Source organism: Schistocerca gregaria, chromosome 2, assembly GCF_023897955.1.
Source record: "Schistocerca gregaria isolate iqSchGreg1 chromosome 2, iqSchGreg1.2, whole genome shotgun sequence".
Classification (NCBI taxonomy): Eukaryota; Metazoa; Arthropoda; class Insecta; order Orthoptera; family Acrididae; genus Schistocerca; species Schistocerca gregaria.
In genome coordinates this window covers 561,474,954-561,500,529 of record NC_064921.1, presented here as the reverse complement: position 1 = coordinate 561,500,529, position 25,576 = coordinate 561,474,954, and the positions used below count along the sequence as shown (strand labels likewise).

The window sequence follows — 25,576 nt, the reverse complement described above, 5'->3', positions numbered from 1 at the left end:
TCTTGGAATTTCTCCATCACAGGCGTTGCGGTATGTCACAGATGAAAGTCCTTGCCAGACGACATGTCTACTGGCCAGGACTGAAACAAGGACATGGAGGCTATGGCATGGCACTGCACTGCACTGCACGGGCTCACCATCAGGCTGCTCCCCCTCAGTCTTTTGTCCCCTGGCCTACTCCCTATGACCCTTAGAATCGCATTCATCCTGACATTGCTGTCCCCTGGCTTACTCCCTATGACCCTTAGAATCGCATTCATCCTGACATTGCTGGCCCCTTCCTTTGTTGTGGATGGTTATTCAAACTATCCCTACATGGTCAGCGTTGCATCCATCGTCACAGCTGCAACACTCAATACCTTTCTGCAGACTCTTGCCATTGAAGGACTTCGCCGCACCATGGTAACTGACAATGGGCCCCACTTCACAGCTATGGCCATCGAACAGTTCTGCACTACCAATGGCATCAAACACCTGTGTAGCCCTCTGTTTCACATCTCCTCTGATGGCGAAGCAGAGCAGATGGTGCACACATTTAAGTGACACATGTTGAAGCCCGTGAGTGTATCTACCATGACAGCAGCACTCACAAGGTTCCTGATCACCAACAGGTCCACCCCTGTCCATGACCACAGCCCAGCAGAACACCTCCATGGTCGGCGGCCACATTATTTCCTCCAACTCCTGGCACCCCAACCTAAGAACCTCTAGACCCTACATGCTAGATGATACCTTCCAGGTTCAGCTGTTTGGGCACGTTTCTATGGGGCAAAATCTCTATGTATGCCTGCTACAATAGTGGCAACACGTGGGTGGTTTTGACAGTTGATTCCTCGAGGTTTGGAGCATCGGCACATGAACCAACTACACCCCTGCCTCCAGCCTACACCTCCAGCACTGGATCACTTTGAGTTGGGAGTCCCTGCCCTAACACATCCCTCTGCCTCATGAGTACCATTTGGACTCCAGGACACTGTCAATAGCTCCTGTGGGCATGGGTATGGAAGTCGAGACATCACCACAGCCTCTGCCTGTTCCGCAGTCATACCCCACACTGGACTTCCGCAGTGCAGTGCCTGAAGCCCTGCATTCCTTCTACCAGCTGATGGCATCCACTGATGGGATACCTCCTGTTCACCTCCCAAAACATCATCTAGGGCACTTCAGGCCCTACGCCCCAATTTCGGGGGAATGGGGGAAGCGATCTGGTATCCCGGTCTGACAACTTTGGCAGCCTGCCAGAAGGCACAGACGTAGACAACAGCCCCCAGTGGCACCTCTATAATCTGCGAGTGCTGCTGTAACAAGGGTTCAGACTGTAGTCGTGTTCAGACAGCACTCATGATCGTTTATGTATTCATCATTGCTCTGGTTGCTAATATTTGCTACTTCTTGGTAGCCGATTTGGTTTTGCTCTCTGGTCTTGGTATTTCACCATGTGGTCTGTGTTGTCAGTATCCCTTGTTGTGTGGGTCTGTGTTGTACAGGCGATTCCCCATTGATGCCGTCGGTCAGTGCGCTCTGGTCTTGTTCAATTCCGGTTACTAGAGTTCTTCATCATAATGTGGGTTCTATCCAATTTTTCATTCTCACACACTAGTTTTACTCATTTCGAGCTCTGCATTGCATACTCTTCAAAAATTCTTCTTTAAATCTCCAGTATCATCATTCTGATCACCTCCTGAGTAATATGGAAAACCTTCATCATGTTTATCGCACAAAAAATGCATGAGCTGCTCATCAGCTTATGAATTCTTCACAGATTAGAACTCACAAAAGTTTAGCATGTAGAACTGCCATTCTTTACAGACACACCACAGATCCACTTACCTAAAAAAAGTTACAGATATTATAGGCACCCGTTATCAATCACTACAATTTACCATGCTTACATATTCAATTACGAAAGCAAACTAAATGAGGCTGCTATTTATAAGTATGTTACTGTGACTAAATTCAAATGTTGAAGTTGTTGCAGTACAAATTACAGCCTCCTCTTAAGTATGATAAATAGTTATGTATGTGGTCAAAGATGTATTTTAAGCTTTAACAATGTAGTGAACGCATCATCAAGGACCTGGTAGATGTGCTGTCAGGCAAGGGGTGCAGGAAGGGGCTCTGAGACAAGGACCAGACACTTTGTGTTTGGTTGCCACGAGGAAAACATCTGTTTACGATCATAAAGTATGGGTTCAATAAGAGTATTTAGTGCCAGTGAAATTTTTATTACACGAAATCATAACTATTATCCAAATATTTAACAGTTCTTATTTATAAAACTGTATGAGAACATCATCATAGTGTGAGAGCCTGCCCAGGACCTGTCGGATGAAACTGCAGACAAACTCAAAGTCATAGTTTTTTAATGAGTAAAATCAGTAAACTAGGCAGATGAAATCCAAGAGGATTGTTTTGACGTCAAAACATATTAAGAAGGGATGTCTGAAGCCACAGCAGATTTGGTGAAGGTAAACTACCAGCAAAACCAATTGGTGCCATCAAGCAGTGGTTGCAGTCCTCACCAAACAAACAAACACCATCCAAAAGGCCTTGAAGGTTCAATGGCACCAATCAGCTTCCAAGTCATCCTCAGACCTCAGGCACCACCAGATGGGGATGTGGAGGGGCATGTGGTCAGCACACCACTCTCCCAGCCATTTACACTTTTTGTAACTCTTACCACTATTCCTCAATCAAATAGCTCCCCAATTGGCCATGCACCCCACTTGCCAATAGCACTCGGCAGACCTAGTTGGTGACCCACCCAAGTGCTAGCTAAGTCCAATAGTGGGTAACTTTGGTGGTCTGATGGGAACCAGTGTTACCACTGTGGCAAGGCCTTTGGAATCAGTCCTCACCAGGATGTAATAAATCCCACAGTGAGCCGTAGCAATGACCATGCAGCAACAGTGGCTGGGCAGCGCACTGGTTCTGCTTATCTCATGGGAAACAACAAGACTCAAAAAGAAAAGTACAAAACGGTGAAAAGTGAACTCTCTTGTGAAGTGCAGAAGGTTTTTTTGCAAGATGCCCTGAATTCATAAAAAACTATAAAAATGAATAATTGAGGCAGTATTTGAGATAATGCAGCTGCCAGTGATGGAGAATTTTCAGACAATGAGATTAGCGTAGGTCAACCTAGTAGTTGTTGAATGAAGGTGTGTACAGCCAATTTAATATTGGAAGCTATAGCAGAAGTGAATGGTCAAATGTTTGAAATTTAAGTGGAGTAATGTCGAACAGGGAACTGAATTTAAGAATAGCATTCATATAATGGGAAGTATGAGGGATAGTCAATTAAGTGATGTTGAAAATAAGCTGATTCAGAGATAAAATGGGGAAGTTGAGGACAAGATCAATAGAATACATCACAATTTGGGAGCTGAATATTCCGAACTGGAAGCAAATCTTGAACATGGTCTCAGAGATAGTATCAAGCAAGTTTTAATTAATGTAGATGTGTGTCAATTATAAATAGTAAAATCCATGAACCAGGTAGAGTTGAATTCATCTGCAGTAAAGAAGTGATAGCTTTAAACAAAGCAGTAGCAACAGTGGAGGCTAACATGATTCACAGAAATGAATTTCTGTTGTTCAATGCTACCTGGGTATCTGTTTGTTTTTTGTGTGCACCATCCCACAATGGTATATTTAAAAAAAATACTTTTTATTATAATACTGCTGACAGTATTTATGTTGATGTTTTTCATAATTTTATTTGTGTTAATGATGAAGTGAATTGAAATGCAGCAGCTAATGATGAACTTGCTAGTGACTGAGACAATAATTTAGTCATTTTTTTATTTTTGGTAATTTAGAAAGTGTTAATGAGTTGCTGTCTTTCTAGTGGTGAAATCGGATGCAACAGTAGGGAAACTGTAGATGATACCATGAACCCCAGGGGCTTAAGATCAAACACGAGTTTAAGATATGAGAGACTTACATGTAGGAATTAATAAACTGCAGGAAGAAGGGAAAATGGGTGGTTTTATAAATACAGAAATACCTATGGTCAGAGGGACTGAGAAGAGTTTGTCTGTGCCCTCATTTGTAAAACAAATAAGTTCAACTTTGCAAGGGTGTTGTTATGCAACGTAGGCAGAATATTTCTTGGAAAATGACTTACAACAAAATTTTTGAGAGTGTGTTGGAAATAGAGCCACTTGATGAGGAATATAATATAGTTACCATACAGACATTTAAAATATAATTTTCATGGATTTTTTAGAGGAAGAGAAGCTTGAGGAGAGAATCAGTACTAGAACATAATCAGTGTTGAATGTAAAAACAATTCTGAAGCAAAGGGTTTTACTGGATACAGGGAGTCAAGTTTGTGGTGTGCCCGGGATGGTTTTAGATAATATAAAAGCACACACTTTAGTTGAGACACCAGTCACTGGGGTGAATATATGAGGAGCAACAAATAAGCTAAGCAAGACAGCAGATTTTCGTGATGTTCAGAATTTAGTCAGCCATATTCAGGGAGCCCAGATATAAGTCTGAATTTTATATTAGGTATGGAATGGATGACAAAAATAGAGGGCACAATTAGCTACAGTATGCAACTGTTTTGATGTAAAGAAGGTAATAACAGTTTTATTGTTGCATTTAACAAGATTTCACCAGGCAAAGAAGTTGTAGCTTCAATCTCAAACTGTGGCGTGAATCTGCTGACAACTATAAGCAGTGGGATCAGCTTGAGTTAAGAAAGTATAAGACAGTTTGTGCAGTTAATGGATGTGGCCAAAACATTAAAACACTTGTGGACTATCAGAGAAAGAGTTACTTGCTGTAGGATGGAGATTTATCAAGTTCTGAAATTAACTTCTACGCATTTAAAGACCATAAATCACTCAGCTATCTGCAAGAATTTGAATTTACTAAATAGTAGATGAACAAGATGGGCCATGTTCATGCAACAATTTGATTTCAGTATCAGGTCTATCAAAGTATAACAATGTAGCTCATTACTTTTCTAGAGTACCATTTGGTGAGAACAAGGTACATGATGAGAATGAGGAAGAGGGGGAATTTAGAATGAAGTACATCAAAGGAGTGCCCATTGAAAGAACCGTAAAAGGTGTGTGCAAGCATATATGGCAATCACAGAATTGTGAAAACTATCTGGTTGGTAAGCCAATGGCCTTGCCCCAGTGGTAACACCAGTTACCGTCAGATCACCCAAGTTAAGCACCATCGGGCTGAGCTAGCACTTGGATGGGTTACCATCTGGTCTGCTGAGTGCTGTTGGCAAGTGGGGTGCACTCAGCTCTTGTAAGGTAAACTGAGGAGCTATGACCACATGCCCCTCCATATCCGCATCCAGTGACACCTGTGGGCTGAGGATGACACGACGGCCGGTCGGTACCGATGGAGTTTACTTTAGTTTTTTTCTGATTAATAAAGAAACATTTAGGTAATAGGGCATGAGAAACATAATAAAATGACATGACTTTTGTTCTTTGGGCCCACAGTGCAAAATATGTCTTTTAATGACATGATTATTTATGAATAATATCCAGCTACACTGCTATGTAAGTTGCTTATATTTTATCTCATTTACAATGAGCCCATTTCGGCAAATTACCACTTTCAGGTGCTCTGTAAATACATAGACAAGCGATGGTCTTAATATAATGGATTTGTAACTATGATCTGAAAATTTATAAAATATCATTAGGTGTTTCACCTTACACGTAACATCATTGCGGTGATGGCCTGACTGTTTTGGAATTATTACTTTCTCCCAGGTGCAGAGCAGAGATGTATATCAGATGTTACTTGTTTTCCAAATATGCTGCTTTTCTGACAGTTGGGTGACAGTGTGTCAGCAATGTTACATGTTTACGTAGTTACCATTATAAATAAGAGATGTGTGAAACTCAGTTGTTTATTTTTTTTCCGTATAGGTTTGTTTCTAATTGTTTTTGCCTAAAGTTAGTTTTAGTTTTATTTTACATTTTTAATTTTTCATAATAATTGGTGTTGTCGATGATTTATGTTGGCATTCTGACTCTGTTTTACACTACTCATGTTATCACTGTTACTATGGATATGTGTTGTTTAGAGTCACTGATATTTTATCAGTTTTTCCGATTTATTATGTGAATAAAGTTTCCTATATACTTTTTGTACTTTAGGTCGGTTTGTTCATTCAGTAATTTTTTTGCTGTATGCATGTGAATATATCTGTATTTCCTCAAGGATGCTCAACAATGTTCCTTCTTGCGTAATATGGAGGATTTCTAGTGCTTCGTTTATGGGTTTTACATAGTGTTTCTCTGCTTGTAAATGTTGAAAAAATGTAAATGGGTTGTTTTCACTTTCTCTGGTGTGTTCTTTATATCTAGTTTTGAAGTTTCTAGAAGTTTGCCCTATGTAGAATTTTTGACATGTGTTACATGAAATTTTGTAAATGCTGAGATTGTTAGTATGGGAATTTGCAAGTTGCCTTTGTGAATTTTGTGTTTGAGGCTGTGTGTGTTTTGAAATGCAAATGCAATGTTGGTTTTGCTGAATACTTTGTTAATATTGTTCGAGATGTTTCCTAGATAGGTCGTGGTTACTTCTTTTGTTTTCTTCTTTTTCGTTGTGTGGATGTTTTGTGAAGCAGTACACACTGAAAATCTCTTGAGTAGAAAACACCACAAAGATGACTGCGGGAAGTACTGATGTAACAGAGATAATCACTGAAAAGGATAGAATGTTACCCACCATGTACAGGAGACACTGAGTTGCAGACTGGTAAAACAATAACATCACTGTACATTTGAGCTTTCGGCCAAAAGGTCTTCTTCCAAGGAAGAAAACATACATCTTCCAACAATATTCCAACCTAGAGTTTCCACTGTTTGTATATTAATTATTGTGTGACAAGTCTATTAAAATCATTACCTTTTTTTAAAAAAGTGAATATTATTGTAAATGAAAAACACAGGAATTACATTAACTAGAAACATTCAGTGCTTAAATGTCTAGTATTATTTCTTTCATTAGTGGCACATGAAATTTTAGATGTTCACTGAAGAAAATTTTGGTTGTAGTTAATCAATAAGCTACATGGTTATTTCAACAAAACTGCACCAAATATTATTGCTTGAAGTAATAAAGGACTTGGGAAATGCCTGTTGGGATCATTAGTGCAAAAAGAGGGATTAAAAACAGACATCTGCAGAGAAAATTTGATAAGCGGGCTGAGTTAAATATTTCGCCAACAGACACAAACAGATACATACAGATAAAAAAAATCTGTGACCAACCAGTACTTAAATTTTGACTTTCTGCGTGTACGAGAGAAATTATAGCTTGAACTTATATCCATTTTCATCATTTTGCATTCCTACGTACCATGCCTAAGGTCAGCAGAATTCAGATCGAAATCCCCTGAATCAAGTGCAGCAGCCAAAGTTTCCCAACCAGGAGGTCCATTTCCTGAAGATCCAGGACTGAGAGATCCCGGAATATCATCAGGATGACGAGCTATTCTAGCTGCTTGAGGAGACACTGGAGCCAATAGGTGGAGTGGTGGAAGAACGGTGATGTAATGACCACTCACTGAAATGTTGTAGAGTTGGAGTGCAGCCTGCATGAAAAATACAATTTATGTTATTCAATAGAGAATTTGTGCTCTAAAAAATAGTCTGTTTAGTTTTTTGATACCATTATGAAAAGTACATATTGCTATCACCACATAAAGGTAGCACTAAGCTGGAGCCAGGCACAACAAAATGACTGCCATACATTTGACTTTTTTCCAAAAGACGTTCTTCTAAAGTGGAAAACACATTCTAAAGTGGAAACACACACACACACACACACACACACACACACACACACACACACACACACACACACACACACACACACCTATATGACCACTACCTCTGGAGGCCAGACTTTCAGTGGCACAGGCAGTGGTCATATGAGTACGAGTTGTGCTTTTGTGTGTGTGTGTGTGTGTGTGTGTGTGTGTGTGTGTGTGTGTGTGTGTGTGTTTTCTACTTTAGAAGAAGGCCTTTTGGTTGAAAGCTCAAATCTATAGCAGCCTTTTTGATGTGCCTTTCTGCAAGTCAACGTCTCTTCTATATAATGAGTAGCAATTTTCATAATGCTGTCATTATTCCAGCTTGGGTTTTCCACTGTTTACTGTTTTTATGCTGATATGCGTTCTGTTCTTTTCACATCATTAGACTGGGCAGTTTCATTGACTGGAATTTCTTTCATGGACTGAACAGCTTGTTGACCACCGGAAAGAAGTTGTAAATAACAATGGAGAAAGTATTATTTATTGATTTGCAGTTCATTTCGTGTATATTTTTGTGGAAAACAAATTTCAGAACTTATGGGCTAACCTAACGTTAAAAGTGTTTACTATTTTGGAAGGCAAAATAAAAACAGTAAGGTGAAGGGAGATGGAGAAATTGGGAGAAGATGGAATTTGAAATCTTTTTGGAGAGAACCAAAGCTGCAATTAAAAAATACGTGTATGAGAAATATAACTTAACACTGTGACAAGCATTGTCCAACTACTAAGGGCTTGGTATTGTGACAGTACAGCTGTCACTGATAACGGTGCAATCAGGAAATACTCCTTATAAGAAAAAAGGTGATGGAAACTGTAAAGAAAAGTGAAATAATATTTTTACTTACCTGTTATGAATAAGGGTGAAAAAATGTACAATTAATAAGTAGTAAGCATCCATGCTTAAATTTTAATCAGGAAAAGTGTATAGGATGAAACACAATGAAAACCATTTAAGGGAAAGCACAAATTGTAAGAAAGCTACAGCAAAGAGACAAGGAACTGGAATCATGTATGAAACGGGAAGAGAGGATAACATAGCTGAAATAAAGTCTGAGAAACTGCTCTTGCTTGTTATAAATGGACAATGAGGTTAAATACTTTGATGTGGTATCATACTGTCATACCAACCTGCACAGCTGGTCCTCATTCTCTCAGAGTAGATAATTCCATTTGTTTATGAGAACTAACAATGCACTATTCCCATGGACACCATCAAACTGCTTGCTTTCCTCACGTTCGAAAGTGTACTTAACAAATGAACCTTGATGTTAAAGGAAGGAAAAGGGCTGAAGGGGAAGGAAGAGGGGTGTTGGAAAAGGATTGGTGAGGTTTATGAAAAGCAGTACAGTTTGTAAAAGTTGCCCAGAATCCCCAAGTCTGGACAGGCTTACCAACGGGAAGAAAAAATAAACAGATAAATACTGTATTTACCTTAGTATATGATGACGATCCCCATCCCCACTCTCCTTTTCAAGAGGCCGAATGGGAAAAGTTTATTTTTAACACACTCTGACTAACCTAAATTTTCAGTTTTATCAATATCAAGTACCACCTGAAAAATTTAATATTATGCTTATTCTAAACTTACAGCATTTATTGATTGTCTACATTCTGATATTAAGAGGAGGAATAAAATAAACAAAAAGAAATGGTTTACCTTAATTTTTATTTTAACTTTGTTTTTTCTTACTATCTCTGTGGTATTAATATCTTTAATCATAGTCACCACTACCACTACCACTACCACCACCACCACCACCATCACAGGTATAACTATCTTCATTTGTTAAGTCTAATGTTATTTCTTTCTTCGTAACACTCTTCCCATAGTATGTCATCTTCTGAACCATCCATAGCATTGGATATGCAGCACTTTTTGAATCCTTTCACATTCACTTCTATGACACCAAATTTTCTGTATGCTGCACACCTGTTTGTGGCTGCTTTTTCATGAATCATCATTGACTTAATATTAGTGTCATACTGTCTGTGTGAACCAGTTGGAAACTGAACTCGTAGATCCATGTTTCTTGACAGAGTCACAGATCTAGTTTTCACCCGTTATTGATTGGTGCAGTTTACAGTCATTACAGCACACAAAACACAAGCATTCTGAATACCGACAATGTGGTGTCCTCTCAGCTCCCTACAGCCGAGAAGGAAGAAATTGCACAACTTTGGATTAACACTGTAGCCAAACTTGAAAATTGGGTGTTGCAGAGCAGTTGCAGCTTTAAGGGCCCTGCACATGAGCAATGGAAATTGTGATACTGGCGTATTCAGAAATAAACAGCCTAATATTTTTGACAAGCAAGAATATAAATGTCATTGTTGTTCATGAGCTGTGCTATTGGTTTCTGCCTAATCACCATTTGTAAAAGCATAAACTTGATTTCTGCAATACTGTTTACATTTAATTTGAGATATTAACTTCATTTGTGTGGACATACTGTCTATAGTTGCTATATAAATATTGAAGATATTTTAAATCCGTCTTTGCAACCACAAGAAATTGCACATTTTGTCTCCAGGCCTGTTTTGTATTAATGAAACAAAACATATCAGTTGTCTCTATTGAACTGTATTTACAATTTGACTTGCTTCCTTGATCAAAAAACAGTTTTGTACAAGAGATGTTGATTTTACTATGGTATTTTATATCCAATTTTCGCTCACATCAGGAAATGCTGTCTGTTTGCACATTTTCCAGGTACATGAATGCTGTTGATTCTGGCTTCACACCACACTGATTTGTGGTGCTGCACTTTGCTACCTTTTATATCAAGAAATGCATAGTTCTGCAAAGCACTGTGGGATTAAGCCAGAATCAACAGTGCCAAACATCAGAATACCTCGAAAACTTGCAAACAGATAGAATTTCCTGATGTGAGTGAAACTCCATACAGCAGAGATGTTGGGTTGCAGACAGGCACAACAAGAAGACTACTCACCACACAAACTTTTGACCAGAACTTCTGAAATAAACAACCGAAACACACACACACACACACACACACACACACACACACACACACACAGACGCAGACGCAGCTAACTCATACTTGACCACTGTCTCTGGCTGCAATTCAACATTTCCTCTGTCATGTGGTAAGTACCAATCTATCAGTTTTATAATATAATCATCAGTAACGTCAACATTTTTTAACGAACATTATTTCAGTAAAATGAAACATGCTTGGTTTCAAAATACGCATATTCCTGTAGCTGCAGAAACGGTTTCAAAACACCTCCAACACGAGATATTAATCATCCTTATTTTATTCGTGCTGCATGTGTATTTCTCTATGGTATGACAGACCAACAGCATGAATCAGACAGCTACCATCTTGATTTCATTGCTTACAGAGTTAACATATATTGTGTTTGAACGTTTTCGGCTCTATACACGACTATTACGGAAGTATGCAGTTTTATAGATACACCACATTAAGGACCTCTTCAAAACACATCATTTCCAATATGGTTTGTAGTGTTAAACTGGCAGGAAATGATGCTTTGGTATAGAAAACTTTTACCTAATCGATTATACAAAGTACAAAGGGAGAACTCAGCATGGGTAGTTTATTCTGGAAATCTAAGATAACCCTCTATTTTTTGAATGAGGAATTTGGGAAAAAACCTTATCTTCTTATTGGGTAAATATGGTTCTATATTAAAACATGTTTACACTACAAAAGTGAGTGAAACCGGTTTGAATAGTTTAATTCAAGCAGAATAAGTGTCAACAATATTTATAAGTTAGGGAAAGAGAAAAGATAACCAATCACCATAGATCTAAAGACTTTAACTGCATGTACGGACGTAAGGCTGAAACCATAGTACAAATTTTGAACAATGTCCTTCATCGGAACTAACAAGACTGCCAAATATGAATTTTCCCTCCCTCCTCCTTTCACAAGACCAAATATGTACCTCAAATGTCACGAGGAGAGTATGGGTGCTCAACACTTAGGATCTCAAAATTCTGCCAGTAAAGTGATGTTAACAGTTTCCCTGGCAAGTTTAAAAGGAAATATGGAAAATGTGACAAGGAATAATGTCTGGACCTTTTCTTAAAAGGTTTGATACTGCTGCACAATAACAATTGCCCCATACTGCCAAGGAATCTGCATTGTATGACCTGCACTAACAAACATTCATCCATGCAAAATTTGCAGCAACAAACTTTTGTCAATGCTTTCCATTCAAAATGTGTAAGTGTTAATGCTTTTGCAAATGTGTGTGGTTCAGCAAACACATTAGTTTTCAAGCTGAGTATGGACACAAACTCACATCCAATCATGAATAAAATCTATAAATTCCTTAGAAGTTAATAATAATAATAATAATAATAATAATTAATAAAAATTGTGTTTATCATGGTGACAGTAAATTGGCACTCTCCAGAGGGTCTTAGAAGGGGCTGCCACCTATAGATCTTTCTACCTGTGATGGTGTAGGTGAGACAAAGCACAAACTAACTCCACTTTTTCAATGATGACTAGAAGGAGTCAATAAATCTTCATCAGTAACGGAGGCATTTTACTGTTAGCAATTGGTCAATGCCAAATTCTATGATATTGTTGCTGGACTGTCTCATGGTAATCTTGAACTGGTGTTGTAGTGGTGTAAACTCTGTTGGCATTTGTGGAGGAGTTGCAGTTGAAAGTGGAGTAACGTAGCAGCATCGATTTACTAGTCCTGAATGGTGGTGAGATATAGATGCAGGTTGAATTACAGGTAATGCTGTTCTCAACCTTTAAGGTTGGTTGAACATTGAGCCGACTGGTAGTGGTGTGTACTTTCCCTGTTTCAATCACTGAACTAACTGACCTGTGATGTCATGTGTGCAAAGATCATTTATTTACATGATGTATGCTGCGTGTGTGTCCATTATTGAATAAATTTTCATACAGCATGTTTCAACTTAGCATAGTTAAAATATAGCACTTACAAAGGTGCCGATGCATCAGGCATGAGTCAATGAGTGTAAAAGTTACACAAATAGTGAGCACACAAGATAATAACACTTTGCTAAGGTGTCCAACTGAGGGTACAAAGTAATATTACAATAATAAATAAATTAAATATTTAATAGTTGCAGCTGGTAGCTCAGAAACACTTAAATAATTTGGAATGATAAAGAGACTCTAAAGCCAATGAAAGACAAGAGACTTCACAATCAATATCTTTCCAGTTTACCCATAAAAATTTTTTGCAAGGAAATTATTAAGTACAACAGAAGATATATCTATAGGAAATACTAATGTACCTGCCAACGACGAGCTTCTTTGACACTAACAGCAGGTTCCCAGCGGCTTGGCTGAGGCAAAAGTTTTTGGCACGGCAGGCCAGAAAGTATACTACCCCCATTACTATTCCCATTACTGTAATGATTTCCTCCATTACTTCCTTTGTCTTTGGAATCAGTGAGAAGTGGTGGTATGGCTCTTTTCTGCAAAATTCAACACATCAAAGATAAATATACATTATCAGTACAAAGTGCTTACGATAGTAGATAATCACTCACAACATAATGAGGCACTGAATAGTTCGTGTATGCACCTGCTCTTGTGCTTACACACACACACACACACACACACACACACACACACACACACACACACACACACACAGAGAGAGAGAGAGAGAGAGAGAGAGAGAGAGAGAGAGAGAGAGAGAGAAGTGATTTATCCTCTTAAATCATTACAGCACAGAAGCACCGTTTGGGGGGGCATGGGGGAGGGGGTGGGTCTTTGTGCTCAGTTCCTATTTGAGCTAAGAATATGGAGAAAAAAGTCTAGCATGGGCTAGTGACCATTCATATAGCCATTCATTCTAATGTCTGTCATACTGCAGTTGTGTGTTACAATACACTAAGCAAGTTTTGAACAATGAACCACAGTTTGTGCCCAGGCAAGTTTTGCAAACTAATTAATTCACCTTGTAAAAGATTTTAATTGAGCTGAAATTAATGCTCAATTATTGGCACCATTTGCATGTGAATAATTTGGATTTTATGTGCAAAAACAGTCGCCCCTGCTTGGATTTTACATGTCAAATCAGCCATCTTTAAATACTACTATGTATCGAACCTTGGTCTAAGGTAAATTTTAACCATTGGGAAAAGTTATGCTTTTTTTGGATTTTATGTGGAAAAACCATGTTTTCTGGGAGATTTTTAAGGCGCGACACATCTATACTTTAAATTTGTACAAATCCATTCAAACTTTACACAAAAGTAGATAAGTGGTTAAAATCAAAACAGAATTTTATTTATCCAATAATCTTTAGCCATTGTTAAGATACAAAGGTTTAAAGTGAGGCTAAATGTAGCATATAAATTACTTCTTATGTGAATTGAATACACAGAAATGGTTTACAGTGAATCAAATAAATAAAAAATGCATTCTTACAATAAAATCAAAACTCACTTTCAAAAAACTAGCTTTATTCAGATTTTAGGTGAAAAAAAACTTTTTTGTGTCTTTTTTTAACACAAGTTACTTCTATAATAAAGTTGTGAAAACTGGTTCAAATTTTGTAAGGAGGTAGACAAATACATGTGATTAATGGTTGTCATGTTGCTCTGTGAAACCTTTATCCATTGCCATACTGTAGCAGTCTAGAGCTTCATATGAAATGCATGTAAGATCCAATCTTATGTTAATCACACCTGCTCAGATGGATTAAAGTGATACAGATGATAAAATAAACATTATTTCACAGTTTGGGTTTTACATGTGCAAAATCACACATCTCCACATGAAACTGTGTTTTGTAAAAATGTTTTGCACTGTAAATGATTCATTTGGAAGCAATTATAAAAAAAAACATTGGTTATTACAGTTGATTATCATTAAAAAAGCTTGCTTGGAGGGATAAATTTCTGGAGATTGATTTATTCTTGGGGTGGCACTAAAACAATGATTTGATTTTTGGGTAAGGGGGGAGGTCAATTTCTTGCCTGAGAAGGCCATTTCTTGCCTAAAGCCATCCCATTACATGTATAGTGAGGGGTGTAAGAACGAACAGACACAAAATTATGTGCTTCTAGAGATTGGGATGAGTAGGCATGCAACTATAATAGAGAGTATTATAGAGTGGGCATGCATGCATCCTAAACTTTAATGATTGGTTGTTTCATATTGCATGGCAGAGATGGCACGTGTCATGTTATACGACTGAGATTATGTATCATGATATTTTACTAATCATGACATAGGTACTACTAGCGACACACACATTAGTGTGAATATGTCAAGATAATTTGATTTAAATGTCTTTGAAGCTGCTCGCTAAGTCGGAAAGCTAGTTCCCTTCTTTTACATTCTAAACTCTACCCAGGATATATTCATCTTTTATGTGCTATGATAGGAGCGGTTTTCATTGTGGTGTAATTATATTCCATCTTGGGTATTGTACCAATTTATGAATGCAAAGGCTGATTTCAATTACAAACACAGGCAATGGAACTTTGCTATGGGTTAAAAGAAAGTAAAAAGAATAATAATTAGAATAATACTAATGTTCCCTCTCAACCAAAAGAATATCAGTGTGTACACACGGACAAGGAAAGAAAAATTCCTAGATTTCCCAGTTAAAAATACACTTTATCCCAGGTGAAAACATACTTTTTCCCTGTTAACTGACAGTATGTTTTCTCTGGGAACCATACAACTTATCAGTCCTTTGAATGGTTATGGTGTTATACACGGGCGTAGAATTTCCTGGCGCATTAGAAAACAAATCACAGGGAAAAAAAACACTTTTGTAAAGATCTTTGATGTTCAACAACACGTGCGCTGCATATTTTCGTATTACAAAAGTATAAATTGGAAGTCCACCAAACACTGCACATTACTTTCCGAAGAATTGAAATCGAGATTGCAATGTGCTTTTGTAAGACAGTCATAGCTCACATCACGTCATCTTGCCAGCCAATGATAGTGGGTATTCAGAGCTTATGCCATGTGACGCAGTCAGCTAATAGCAACATCACTGTTAAGTAGTGCGAACACACAAACAGAAAAAGTTAATGGTTTAAATTAATATACATAGTGTTGCTACATGAAAACCAAAGCTTTCACATATAATATTGGTCTATAAGATTAATATGCTACAAGAGAAGCTAAGCTTTCACGTATAATGTTGGTCTTTTCTGCGCATATTACAATTTAAGATATATCACACAAATGTGCCAGTAAAATTTTTAATAACACATAAATCTCTGATCTTCTGGGCTCGAAATTCATCTAAATGGCTCGTCATCAAAGACTTGACTTTTAAATGAGAATCAAATGGTCTGTGATTTAAGAAATTCATCATACATTCTTGCACATAGTTCAACTTGCGTAAAAGGAAATTTACTTTGATAGTACCACTTTCCAAACCACCATTCGGAATATTTTTTCTGCGACCTGTTAGAAATAGGTTCGTTTCTGCATTTGCCAGAGAGCACCACATGACAGGCATCAACGCACTTGCGCAGCTACGATGTCGTAGGGAGTCCGTATGTTCGTACGTGTAAAACATTTAAGATCTTACATTATGTCATAAAAGGAACAAGTAATGAAAGGACACTCCAAGAGCATCAGAATTCCGTGATTCATACTAAAATGTGCACATTTAAACTGTATATTTAAAGTGCACATTCGTACATCCAGATTCCCAGTGAAGTAGGCCACAACATGATATTCAGCTTTTCAATGTGGTTTTTGCGATGTAAATTTTCTTGGAGTACCAATAATGTGTCATCTCATGTTTGGTTATTTATTATGGCATAATGCCATATGGGCTAGAAGTTGAAAATGTGCACTTGAAATGCAGCGAACAGCGTGTGTGGAATTAAGCACTTTGTTTCAAGTATATTGTCTGCTTCAGCGGTAAAGATTAATAAAAGAAAATTTCTTTAGCAAACCGACAAAAATACCTTCATTGTTCTGCAAGGCAATTAATGCTTGACTGACAGAAAAGTGGAAATAAAATAAAATCTGAAACTAATAACACATTTTAGCCTTCCGTAATTATGTGAATGTATTTTAATTCACTTGATAGTTCCCGGCTACAGAAATCTGTTTTGTTTTCATATGATGTCAGATCTGTAAACGAAGAGGAAACAGCAAAATCACTAAATGTAAATGCAGGGCAGGTGGAGACTACCCATTTCCCCACTATAACTCAAGACTGCTCTGCGCAGATCTATGATATTTCCGAACCGCGCCACACCATCAAGCTTTTGGAGATAGGACAGCAAAAATTTTAAAAAATTGAATTTTCAAAAATATGTTCATTTTGTAGCACACATCTTAAAAAAAGCTGCTTAGAAGATTTACGCTCTTTATTCCCTATCAGCTAACAACTTGCTGCTTTGTGTGCCATAAAACTAAATATAGGATACATTAAACCACTAAAGATACGAGACAAGCACGACAATACACATTTCTTCAATCCTTAGCTCCTAGAACTTTTTTTCTCCCTAATATTGCTACAGCTTTATATGGCATGCTTTCCTTTCTGCAAAATAATCTATTACCTCATCAAAATTTGTCAAATGTTTTGCAACATGAAAAATCGAAATGTTGTCGTCTACTACTGAAAAAGCTGTTAATACATACAGGACCCAAGACTGGTGTGGTTTCTCGATCTGATTACGTTTTATTTTGTTACTGTCTGCTAGATAAAACAAAACAGGCCTTTCTAAAACTGCAACAATTGTAACACACATCAAATAAGAGAAACTGTTTTGGCACAAACGGTCATTTTTATAATGGCAGAATATAATTCACAAAGTACCAATATCAAATGCCTATTATACATACTACAAGTAAAAAGCTTTACATTAGGAAATAGTTTCATACTTCATTCATACGCTCCAGTTTCTCAAGCATGAGATCGAAAAGTAGTAGTAACAAAATTTTAAAATAAACTTGAAATCGTCATATTGTTCCCTAATTTGTGTGATGTCCCTGTTTCTTCCCCTTTCTCGCTCTAACAAACAGTCTTGTTATCACTAATTCTGTAACTATTCCTGCAAGCGTCAAAGCTTATTCGCTGGTTAGCTTCACTAAATCTGCCAGAATCACCAGTTTAGTTATCCCGCGATTATTCTCTGGTTAGGCGTTGTTACATGTTCGTACAACGCGTTTTCCGCACTACTTCCAGAGTAGAACTTAAAGCAGCTGCTAGACGGGGACTGTACAACTGACCCTAACTAGTATAGCGATCTGGCCAAAAATTTTCTGTCAAACTTTTCATTTTCTTGGATACACCAAGAACGTAATAAGTAATCTTTCTTGCCTGTTATTCGTTTATTTCCACTCTGGTAGTCTGAATCTATGGATTTTGCTAGTAACTATAGCAATGCTCATCATTCGTAAATCCAAGCAACCACACAGACAGTGGTTGGCATTCATCTGTTCGGCTGTACTCCGCTCAGCTCGTATAGCTCCTTTTAGCTGTAGGAAAGTTTGTTTCTACATGCGACGAGGATTCTCCTGACAGACACATCATGTACACTATGCACGCATTCACAAATCAACTTCATTCAGAGATAAACTTAAAATGTGTTCAAAAATGTTCAAAAACCAATGGGGATGTGTTTCAAAGTCATTTGAATAATTGATAGACTAAAGTGCATTGGATGCTAGTCACTTTGTGAAGCAAGGTTTTTTCCCTCTAGAACAAGGATTTGCTGCAGTGCAATGATAGCACAATGAGTGGCAACAAGATGGACTTAAGCTAACAATGTGGCAAGAAGTGTAGACATGGGACCTTCCTAACAGATTACACCATAAGATAGTAGGACTGTTTGACTGTCTCTGACAAGTAAGACAGGTGACAACAGCTGAAACCTGGACAGAGGTTATACGCAATGTTTCACCACAAACCTTAACAGATTACTAAATTACAGGTTGAGATATCGAGTTGCGAAGTGTCTTTTACAGCTGACAACAAATCACAGACAACAGATACTTCCAAGTATACAGCCAGAGTCAAGGCTAGACTTAACTAGATACGGATTGTCCTCCTGTGATGTTTAATGTTGAGTGTCACATCTGTCTGTGTTGTTCAGATCAACATCAGTGTGTACACAGATGACTTGGTGAAGGGTAATGGATAGCAGTCATTCTGAAGACCCATACATTTCCGACTCCTGGAATTACAGTATGGAGAGCTATCAGAGGTAACAACAGGACTGATTTGGTAATTGTTGAAGGGAATATAACATATTTATCCGAGTATAAGATGACCCTGAAAATAAGACTGGCCCTTTTTTAAAGAGGCTCTTTGATCAAATTTAATTTTTAACGAATTCTGCCTAATCAAAATTTCAAAGACAGTTCCACTGATATACACTATCTGCCAAAAAAAGTTAACACTGTACCTATTCTCCTCAACTTGTGGTATTTACTGACTGTATACAGTCTCGCAATATGAGGAGAGAGGGGGGGGGGGAGAAGAAGGTTGGGGGGGGGGGGGGGGAGAGAGAGAGAGAGAGAGAGAGAGAGAGAGAGAGAGAGAGAGACAGAACCTGTTAGCATTAATTTTTATCTTCATGTCCTTTGTTTACTATCTAAGGCAGTCATCTGTGGTCACTATTTTTAATACTTGTACTAATAATTACATAATAACTGGTATCATTATCAGGGATGGTAGTTACGACTAACCAGTGCAAGGTGAGAAAAAAAAAAAAGAGGCCCTTTAACATACAAGCAGCAATGAAATTTATAATCATGGTTGTCACAAATATTTCGCTGCTTCTTCCAAATATTTTGCTATTTCTGAAGTTGTGGCTGTGGTGGGACCTGAGAACGCAGCTATTTTTCCAAATACATAACGGAATTTTGCATCTATACTGATGTGAGAATGTGACAATATTTTCCTTCATCTCTTGCTTCCAAACACCATCTGCTCCGTGCTCTCACAGCTCTATATGCATGGAACCAGCAAACTGATACAATGTACCCTTTCATTCATGTTACACCCTTACCGTGAGTATTAGCCACGAAACACCTAAGCACACCACTGGCCCCTATCTAGATGTTAACTGTCTTCTGCAGAAATGTATGCTATTGTATTTGTCGAATTTTATAGTCAATCCAACTCTGACTGAAAGTGAAAAGGCAGCTACCTCAGAAGAAGATTTAGATGGGATCTCTTTTCCATCGCTACTATGAAAATGATCAAGTCTTTTTCTTTTTCTAATGGCTAATATATTTTGGTAAAAATCAATGTTACATTTTGCTCAGCACAGTTAATTAACAAGTCTTATCTCTTTCATAATAACTTTCTCCAACTAATCCAGTAAAACAGTTAACAATACTTTATTGTTAAAAAAGAATGTCATCTATGCTATGCAGGGGGGTTACAAAAGATTCTCAATGGTGTGTGTGTGTGTGTGTGTGTGTGTGTGTGTGTGTGTGTGTGTGTGTGTGTGCGCGCGTAAGAGAGAGAGAATGGAAGAATTAAATAATAATCCATTAAAACAGATTGTAACAAAATTAGACAATGCTTACGAATGCACCAGCACCATAAGTCCAAATACTTGTTTCAGCAATTTTGTGATACTCCACAACCTTTCCAAATAAATCTTCATCTAACCTGAATTGTCAATGCTACACCTGTAAATGTAAAGCAGCTCCTGTATTAATCTCAAGGTAAAAATGATGACCTCAGCAGTATTAGTTTAACTTGTGAACGTAAGACAACCCTGCATTTTTTTAATGACTAATCTGGGTACAAACCTCGTCTTATAATCGGATAAATATGTGTCTGTGCAACATATATCTTAGGGGTGGGGGGGGGGGGGGGGTGGGGGGGAATAGACGACAACTTGAAGAATTTTCATTCAAGACAAAATGTTCATTGGCACTTCTGAGTGATGCTAGGTATAGTATTCAATAGACCTGGAACGACAAATTTCACCAAATCAGTAGCTCCTACTAACCAAGGGTGCAGCATGTACCCCAGTAATCTGATAAGAGTGATTTTCAACAACAAAATAATAAGAATGAGCAGAGAAAGATATTTTAGAAGTGAAACAGATGCTTAATTTTTACGGAGCCTGCCACCTTTCCTGCAGAGCAGATGACTGGCTTGTAGGCAATACATAACGCTGTATACGAATGCCTATGCCCTGCCGCCTCTCGGGAGCGTAACCAGTCTTAAAACAACTTTTAGTGTCACCAGAAAGTGTAAGCAGACATTTTGCCTCACAAAAGTCAGTCCTCATGATGTGTTCTATCATGCAGAGACAGTGGGCACAAGGGCTTTGAAACACCCGTATATTCTTTGTGCCATCATCAGTCCTGTCTAGTTTGCTATTGTACTGTCTGCTACAGATATCAAACAACACTAAGAACACACAGGGAGTTTCAAAGTCCTTGCGACAAATGTCTGGAAGTGATACATCATGCTGTGGGAAACAACGTTTGTTAGAGACTGACATGAAAAACATAAGCATTCTGTTGCACTGTCTCATATACCTGGAGAGTGTAACACCTAAGCAACAGTTCAACATCTATCAAACAACCTGAGGATGTCACCGTCCCGCCTTACAGCCCCCGACAAACATCATATATTCACATTTTGACTCTTGTGCCAATATCTTCATCTCAAAGTAGGTGAGGCTGAAGCAATCAATAGGAATAACAATTTCAAGACGCATTAATAATCAATACCAAAAAATGAAGACCCTAATAAAAGCATGCTTCAAAATATTAGGTACTCTTTATTATAGATTAGTACACAAACTTTTTAAGATTGACTCATAAATTTGAGAATTATTTCATGTACACTGTACAAATCGCCTGTCTTTGTCTCCAACAACACATAGTAGTGAAATTTTCCTGTATCTCCAACACAGGAACAAGAACACCGAATGATATACAAACATGCAAATTCTGATAAATCTTCAAAAAATAATTTATTTATGTATAGCTGTTTCCTTTTTTGCATTCTGCTATGAGCTCTAAGATCATTAAATGGTGTGTGAATACTCTACATGACATCAAAGGCTGATATCTCCAGTCCAATTACCACACTTATCTTTTCATGGGTGATCTGAAAGGTGAGGTCGTAATGAGTAGAGGAAAATAGCACACTGCCACGTTTAACAGCAGCACCTTTCAGCAACAATGCTCCAAATTTGTGTCCTGTTGGTACTTTCAATTGACTACAATAAAAAAACCTCCTTAATAAGTAATGGATGTGGGGACATTCTAAGCCAGTATGTGAATGAAAAACCTGGAAAAAAGATACACCTAGAACGGAAAAAGAAAGCAATAAATAATGTACTGTTGTGGGTCAAATATTTAAACAAGACAAGTAAACTTTTAACCAGTAACAGCTGACATATAAATAACATATTGGGATATCACAGTAGTCACTTTTCCGAAACAAGGTTGTATATAAAAATCTTACCTCCGGCCCATCGTAAACGGAGTTTTCCACAGTTTTTTGCTTATTTTCAACACTGAAATCAGAAACAGAGTCAGTTGGGTGCCATGTTGTTCCTCCACCATCCGGCAACAGCTGTTCAATAATGCCAGAGTCATACACAATTGCGGCTATCCATACAACCATGAACACCATAAAGCCACGCTGAACGATTCGAGTACGTGCCCAGAAATGCACCACACGCAGTCGCTTTGGTATCTGCAAATGGCAAAAAATCAAGTCTGTATTGACTGAAATATATACCACAAGATAACTTTTTACATTAATAAGAACTACGAGATATCATACTATCTTCAGAACAGCTCATAAATGTGGAGGAAAAAAGGGTCACCAAGAAATGCACTGCGGCAAGTATGGCATCACACTGCAGCTTATTGAATATTATTTCTTCTTTTCTCAAGTACTTAAAAGCCATGGAGCATCCTGTGCACAAAATTTCATAGCTGGTGTACATCACTCAAAATTAAATATCCAAACATAAGATCCTGGAAAACCTCAAGAGAGGAAGAACTACTTACTCTCTTCATGAAATATGTCTTTTGCACATATGACATTTATTTTTGAAATAAATTGTCAATTTAATTTGAACAACTAGCTTAATGATAGAACTGCTGTGTTCCACATGTGTAGACACACATAATTTTTAAAGAAATTGAGTTGTCAGCTATAGTATTTTCAAAGCAGTAAATAATTTCAAAAGGCAAGTCACTACTCTGGTAATGTTTTGGAAGGAAATTTAACTACACAAGAGCATTCCAACAGACAAAAACAAATACCAACTCCACACACCTGGAAGTAATTGAGGATGTACATAAAATGCTCTACTATAACATAAATGGTTTTTAAGCATGAACTGTTTTTATGTCCAATGTTACAACGAAAAGTAATTATGGAACAGTCATCAATACAGATTAGGAGGTGGGGGGGGGGGGGGAGGGGGGAGGGGGGATGTGGGAGGGGGGAGGGAGAGAGAGGGAGAGAGAGGGAGAGAGAGGGAGAGAGAGAAAGGAATTGGCAGTAATCTTGCTCGAAAAAATTATCACAGAATTCACTTGAAGTAGTGGTGGGAATAGGCTGTTTTCCTATTTTCAGATCTTTGTTATTTGGAGACATTATAACATCCAAATCGCATTTAAGGTCAATATTCTCACAAATATCTCTTATTTTTATGTAATTAAAGCTCAAAAATCATTAAATATCAAGATTTGGTCATATGATCGAAAATGCTCTGTTACTGCCTGAAGCTTTGGTGACATCACAGACTATGAGTAAGACTGAGCTGTGTGTGTGTGTTACAGGTTGGTTGGTTGCTTGATTTGCAGGAGGGGACCAAACAGTGAGGTCATCAGTCTCATTGGATTAGGGAAGGCGGGGGAAGGAAGTTGGCCGTGTTCTTTCTAATTAACCAACCCAACATTTGCCTGACGTCATTTGGGTAAGTCACAGAAAACCTAAATCAGGATGGCTGGGCGTAGGTTTGAACTGTTGTCCTCCCGAGTGCAAATCCAGTGTGCTAGCCACTGTGCCACCTTGCTCGGTCGTGTTACAGGAGTGTTAGCTGAAGTAACTATGTTTTTTATGTACTTTTCTGCATATAGTTTACCTATTTAGTGACAAAATGCATTCACAACCTTTGAGTAACAATAGGAAGGAATTTTCTGACTGCTAATAGTGGAAATCTTACAAAAATTGATGCATTTATTTAGAGTAGAGAGATGTGCAAGGATGGACATTCTTTTCCCTGCTCCCTGCAGCATCATTAAACCTGTTCAAAACTAAGAAATTACATAACTTTTGCAAAAGGGTCCTATCTTATATCTAAATTGTTGACTATTAGTCATGAAATATGACCCAACGCACAGTAAAATTATTCATGACAAATCTCAGTGTTGATTTCCAATGTACAAGATACTCAGCAAAGGTAGTGCCCACAGCATTCACTCTGCGGCCAACCAATAGTGCAAGTGACTATGGATAAGGAGAATTTAAGTTCAATTCCTGGAAGGGTCATGAATTTTTAAAAGTTTTACATGAAATATGAAAATACCATTACAAAGAACTCAATGTAGCAATTGTTTTGATGGTGGGATGTATTGTATATACCTTCACATTAATCTTAGTCTGAAAATAGACAACTGAGAGTAAATGCATTTACTTTTCTTACAAAAATTACCATTTTTGGAAAGCATTGCTAGTATTGAAGATATCACCAAACTCCCATAGTACAACATGGTGTAGGGAGATGAGGTTAACTAACATCAATGTCTGAAACAGACTTAACTTCATCTTATGTAAAATTATGAAACTTCAAAAGATTAAACAATAAAGATCCTAGATGGACAGTACAGCGTGGAAGAAAACATTGTTTCTAATAACATAAAAAATGTATGGTTGCATTAACTACAAAATGTCTTTTTGAATGTGACATGTGTGAATAGCTACGGCAAATGTAAGGTCATATTAGTGCCAAGGGATACACAATAATACTCTGTTTCTAATTGGAGTGGTGACATTTAGTAAGTGTGATTTTTGTTTGCATATGAAAGGACTGTTGATTTGTTTTATAAATAAGTTAAAATATTATTGCAGGCTACATTTGAATCTATGGACATCACCTTACAATATTGACAGTCCACCACTCTACCATCTGAGCTACCCAAGTTGTGCAAGGAAGTCGCTCAGAATTTAATTTCACTGACTGACACTTTCCTTCTTTGTGACAGAGCAAAAGCTTATTTGGAGGTAAATTAATGTTAAATTCAGAGTGCAAGACATTATTAGTTAGGTACAGAACATTTTGCTGATACAGAGTAACCAATTTTTATGCGCCTCCTCATTCTTTGAAACACTCAAAAACAATTTTTCAAGAGTTTTTATGGATGCATTTGTACAGTGTGGTACTATACACCATTTGTAATCTATTTTCTGAAATGCAAATTCCGAAACAAAACACTAGTATGAATTAGCTTAGTGAGTAGGAGCAGTGCGCCAGTCAGTTACATTACAGGCTTCACATGTATCGAATGGAGCATTTTAGTAGGCTTTCAAATGATTTGAATTTCATTTTGGTTTTTACAAAAGAATGGTGAAACTGAAGAAGAAAAACACACGTTATGAGCATAAAATAAAATAATGAACTATTTAAAACGATTTCCATAATACAGTCACATACTGTATCTTAAGTCAGATTTGGATTTGGAGCTTTATATTTATTAATACGAATTCAGGTCTTTACCATTGTGCTCTCTCATTCAGTCAGTAACGTGCACTGAAACATGACTGGAGCACGAAGATAAAGACAGAATCTTAACT

General features: G+C 37.6%; 1 protein-coding gene across 5 annotated transcripts in view; it reads right to left on the bottom strand.

Moving 5' to 3' along the window:
* LOC126332472 (sterol regulatory element-binding protein cleavage-activating protein) overlaps window positions 1-25,576 on the bottom strand; it is a 298,242-nt gene that overhangs the window by 102,478 nt on the left and 170,188 nt on the right. For all 5 annotated transcript variants that reach the window (XM_049996613.1, XM_049996609.1, XM_049996612.1 and 2 more), the window contains exons 11-13: window positions 22,229-22,462; window positions 13,077-13,259; window positions 7,348-7,582 (exon numbers count right to left, since the gene is read on the bottom strand). In XM_049996613.1, coding sequence (XP_049852570.1) covers window positions 7,348-7,582; window positions 13,077-13,259; window positions 22,229-22,462 — 652 coding nt within the window. The remainder of the gene's footprint in view (window positions 1-7,347; window positions 7,583-13,076; window positions 13,260-22,228; window positions 22,463-25,576) is intronic.